The sequence below is a fragment of the Penaeus japonicus genome, unplaced genomic scaffold (genome assembly GCF_977035675.1).
Source record: "Penaeus japonicus unplaced genomic scaffold, GWHDUDI00000001_assembly GWHDUDI00000022, whole genome shotgun sequence".
Lineage (NCBI taxonomy): Eukaryota > Metazoa > Arthropoda > Malacostraca > Decapoda > Penaeidae > Penaeus > Penaeus japonicus.
The window spans coordinates 3,083,192-3,088,191 of NW_028234424.1; the positions used below are offsets into that span (position 1 = coordinate 3,083,192).

General features: G+C 45.0%; 1 protein-coding gene across 2 annotated transcripts in view; it reads right to left on the minus strand.

Annotated features, from left to right (window-relative positions):
- The window catches only part of LOC122263132 (uncharacterized), a 45,322-nt gene that overhangs the window by 9,379 nt on the left and 30,943 nt on the right, over positions 1 to 5,000 (minus strand). For both annotated transcript variants that reach the window (XM_086549318.1, XM_086549317.1), the window contains exon 2: positions 2,640 to 2,915. In XM_086549318.1, the coding sequence (XP_086405444.1) occupies positions 2,640 to 2,915 (276 nt within the window). The remainder of the gene's footprint in view (positions 1 to 2,639; positions 2,916 to 5,000) is intronic.

The following is a 5,000-nucleotide window of genomic DNA, read 5'->3' on the forward strand; positions in this document are numbered from 1 at the left end:
AAAAACAGACAGAGAGAGAGAGAAAGACAGAGACAGAGAGAGAGAGAAAGACAGACCGAGAGAGAGAGAAAGACAGACCGAGAGAGAGAGAGAAAGACAGACAGAGAGAGAGAAAGTGAGAGAGAAAGACAGACACAGAGAGAGAAAGAGAGATAGAAAGACAGACAGACAGAGACAGACAGAGAGAAAGAGAAAGACCCTATACGTACACACACCCCTACCCTCCATGAATCCAACATTCCATCCGACTTGCAAGGAAATCAACACGAAAACAGACAAATCAACATACTTCACCACAAAACTCGAGGCGAAGATAAAAAAAAAGACTTCACAACGCATCATAACAGCATTCCTCCTTGTCATTCCGCGCTCCCGTTCCATAACCTCAACGCCATCCACCTGTCTGTCTGTCTGTCTGTCTGCCTCGTGAATCATCGCTTATGTCACACATTATCATAAATATTCATTCACAGCGACGATCCGACCCCCTCCCCCCCCAAAAAAAAAAAAATCACAGCGACAATCCGAACCAAAAAAAAACAAAAAAAAACACGCAGACACAGACAGACAGACAAACGGAATGCCACAATAACGGGACCGGCATCCCCCCTCCCCCCTCGATTGCAAAATTTGCAGCGCCATCCTTGCAACGGGAAACTATAGTTTTGACGCAGAAATGACCGTTTTTTTAATAGCTCCGCCGCACGCGTGACAACGGGGGAAAAAAAAACAAAAAATGTCAGCGTGCGTGAACATTTTTTTTTTTTTCCTTTGAATCATGCATTCGATAAAGAGTGAAAATGACTAGCAATTATGTTTTCCTCTTTCCTATTCTAAGTGTGTATTTCTTTTTTTTTTCTTTTCTTTTCTTTTTTCTTTTTACTCGTCAAAAATGAAAATGTATTTGGGGATGTTGTGGCGAAGGGAAAGTGCTCGAGCGGTAGCAAGTGCAGACGGTGCAAAACCACCATTAGTCCAGCTCCTCCTCCTCCTCCTCCTCCTCTTATCTCCTTTCTCCTCTTCCTTCCTATCTTCTTTCTCCCTCTCCTTCCTCCTATCTCCTTTCTCGTCCTCCTCTTTCCTATTTTTTTTCTCCTCCATCTCCTCCTCCTCATCTTATACCTTCCTCCTTCTATCTCCTCCTCCTCCTCCTCCCTCCTCCTCCTCCCTCCTATCTCCTCCTCCCTCCTATCTCCTCCTCCCTCCTATCTCCTCCTCCCTCCTATCTCCTCCTCCATCCTATCTCCTCCTCCTCCTCCTCTTCCCCACCACCACCACCACCTCCTCCTCCTCCTCCTCCTCCTCTTCCTGGATCAGCATATCGAGTCAGCCAAGACACAGCCTCCCAATTATGGGGCTGTCGCACATACAAGCGCCTCAGCATCTGCGCAATTATGGACAAACACGTACCACTCAAACATTCTCCTCTTCTCATCCCTCGCCTCTCTCTCTCTTTCTCTCTTTTTCTTTCTCTTTCTCTTTCTCTTTCTTTCTCTCTTTCTCTTTCTCTTTCTTTCTCTCTGTCTCTCTCTCTCTCTCTCTCTCTATCTCTCTCTCTTTCTCTCTCTGTCTGTCTGTCTCTGTCTGTCTGTCTCTGTCTGTCTGTCTCTGTCTGTCTGTCTCTGTCTGTCTGTCTCTCTCTCTGTCTCTCTCTCTTTCTCTCTTTCTCTCTATCTATCTATCTATCTATCTATCTATCTATCTATCTATCTATCTATCTATCTATCTATCTCTCTTCTTTCACCCCTCGCTCTGATCCCCCAGAAAAAAAAAGAAATGAAAAAGAAAAAAAACAAGAAAGAGATACAAATATCACAAAATAACGGCACTGCAAAACGGGAAACAATTCAAGAAAGAAAAATTGGAAATGACAGAAACAGAGAAAGATATCGGAGAAAAAAAAAACATAAAACGCAGAATAAGGAACTAAGAAATAAATCTCAAAGAAACACAGAAACGAAAACGATTTTTTTCAGTGTTTTATTTTGCAAAATTTTCTCTCTTAACAATTCTTGCTGTTCTATCATTTATCACAAGATTCTTTTTCATCCATTTCAGTGTTAATAAAGCTCGGAGAGAAAAAAAAACGCAAAACATACAAATCAACAAAATATCAATACCAGAAAAAATAAATCCTAGAGTTACAAAAAAAAAAAGGTAATTTCGAAATTCTCAGCCTTATAGACACTCAAACTCAACACCGCACACTCATCCACGCCAAAATCATTTAAAAAAATGTAATACTCATAATAACAGTAAAAGTAAATAGAAGAAATACAGTAAAACCGTGGAAGAAACAAAACTATATTTAAACACTTAAAAAGAAAAAAATGGCCTATTCTCACACCATCCCCAACAAACACAAAATCAACCTTGCATACCCTCACCTGTAACTTGGTGCATCAAAAACAATGAAAATCACAAAAATAAATAAACAAATAAATGAAAAACACATACAATCTAACTACCTGTAGCTACGTTGACATAAAAAAATACACACACACATTCAAACAAACACACAAACAAACAAACACCACTCCAAACTCACCTGCAACTCCAAGGCATATAAACCAAAAACAAACAAACAAACAAACCCTCAAACTAAAACAAAAACAAACAAAAACAAACAAACGCCTCACCTGTGGCTGCGTGGAGGCCTCGCTCGTGGCTGACGAAGACGCGGCCGAGCTGACGGAACGCGCGTCGCCGTCGTCATGGTGATGGTGATGATGCCCGTTGGTAGCGGGGGGTTCCGGGGTAGGGGGACTAGGGGGGGCCCGCACCGACGACTTCGTGACGACGTTGCTCTGGCTCCCGCGCACGACGATGTTCTTGCTCTTGTAGTACTTGTCGGCTTCGGGGTCGAGGACCAGCAGGCGGGTCTCGTTGGTGACGGCCTTAATGCGCTGCACGACCTGGAGACGGAGAGAGAGAGAGAGAGTTCAAATTCAAATTCAAATTCAAATTCAAATTCAAATTCAAAAACTTTATTCCATAAATTACAATGGTTATTCTTAATACATATATACAATACATCTGTTTAATATGATGTCACAACTGACAATTTAGAGAATTAGAGATGGGGGTTAGTGTGGTTGGGTCGGTTGTAGGGGTGTGTGTGGGGGTGGAGGAGGGAGGGGAGGAGGGAGGGGAGGGGAGGGGAGGGAGGGAAGGGAAAGGAGGGAGGGAGAGGGGGAAGGAGGGGGAGGGAGGGAGGGAGGGGAAGAATGGTAAAGAGGGAGAGGGTAAAGAGGGAGAGGGGGAAGGAAGGAAGGAAGGAAGGAGAGGGAGGAAAGGAAGGGGAGGGAGGGAGGAAAGGAAAGGGGAGGGAGGGAGGGAGGAAAGGAAGGGAGGGGGCGGAGGGGAAGGAAGGAAGGAAGGAAAGAGGACGTAAGAAGGGAAGGAGGGAAGAAAGTAAAAAAAAAATGGGAGGGAAGAGGGGAAGCAGGAAAAGGAAGAAAGGAGGCAAGGGTGAAGCTGACACTTTATTTCCCAGAATATACAAACAATGTCTAGTCCTTTCGACTGCATGTCACAATAAATCTATTCAATAAAAGAATAAAGGAAATAAAAAAAAATGAACAAACACATTTTGCCTCCTTCCTCCTCCAGCTTCATGAGGAAACATGAGGTGACTAAAACTCGTTAGTGAGGCAACCGAACCTCGCTGTCATGTGCCAACCATCCACGTCCCTTGCACTCACTCACTCACTCACTCACTCACTCACTCACTCACTCACTCACTCACTCACTCACTCACTCACTCACTCACTCGCGCCTTCTACGTATAGGCCCTTTACTGCTGCCATGTAATCTCTCTCTCTCTCTCTCTCTCTCTCTCTCTCTCTCTCTCTCTCTCTCTCTCTCTCTCTCTCTCTCTCTCTCTCTCTCTCTCTACGTGTACGTATGCGTGTACGTTGGTTGTGCGTGTGCGTGTACGTGTGCGTGTGCGTGTGCGTGTGCGTGTGCGTGTGCGTGTGCGTGTGCGTGTGCGTGTGCTTGTGCGTGTGCGTTTACGTTTGCGTTTACGTTTACGTGTACGTGTACGTGTACGTGTGCGTGTGTACGTGTGCGCAAGCACGTGTCCGTTACAAGTGCGTTCGGCATCTCATGTTATTTGCCAAGAACGCGTTATCCTCTGTCATTACGTCTCCCTTCGCAGTATAATCGCAGTTAATATTCCATGTGCCTGACCCTTGTTAGCAGGCTCGCAGCAACAACACATAAAAATGTTGTGGTCGCATCAACATGAAAGTTGCATATGGCCGTGTGGATCAGCCACAATAGGCGTGTGTGTTCTTGCGAAAAGTTGAGATGGTGATGGTGGTGGTGATGGTGACGGTGATGATGATGGCAATAATAATAATAATAATGATGATGTTAAGAGCACTAATAATGATAATGATGATGATGATGATGACAATAATAATAACAAATATAAGTAGCGAGAGGAAATGCAACCATATCACAGGATACGAGATTAAGATTACGTTAGGAAGAAACCTTTCCCCCCCCTCCCCCCTTTCCCCCCCACCCCCTCCCTGTGACCACTTCCCCTATCTCTATCCCTATCCTTCCCTCTCCCCCTAACCCCTACCCTCCTCCGAAATAGCATTCACAATCGACCGCCCCCCCCCTCTCCCGAAAAAAAATATATATATATATATATATATATTTATACACAATAAAAAATAATAACCATTAACTTATATCCCCTTCTTCATCACACCGCACCTTCCATCACCTTCACCACCATCATCACAAAGTTATGACGTCGACGACATGACGTGGACAAACTAGAATCTTTCATATTCTTTTGTGTTCTTCGTTCGATTGGAATTTGACCAAGAAGCCACTCCAGAGGGCTTGGGAAAGGGAAGGGGGAAGGGGGAAGGGGGAGGGGGAGGGGGAGGGGGGGAGAGGGAGAGGGGGAGAGGGGAGGGAGAGGGAGTGGGGAAGAGGAAGGGGAAGGGGAGGGAGAGTAAGGAGAGGGGGAGGCA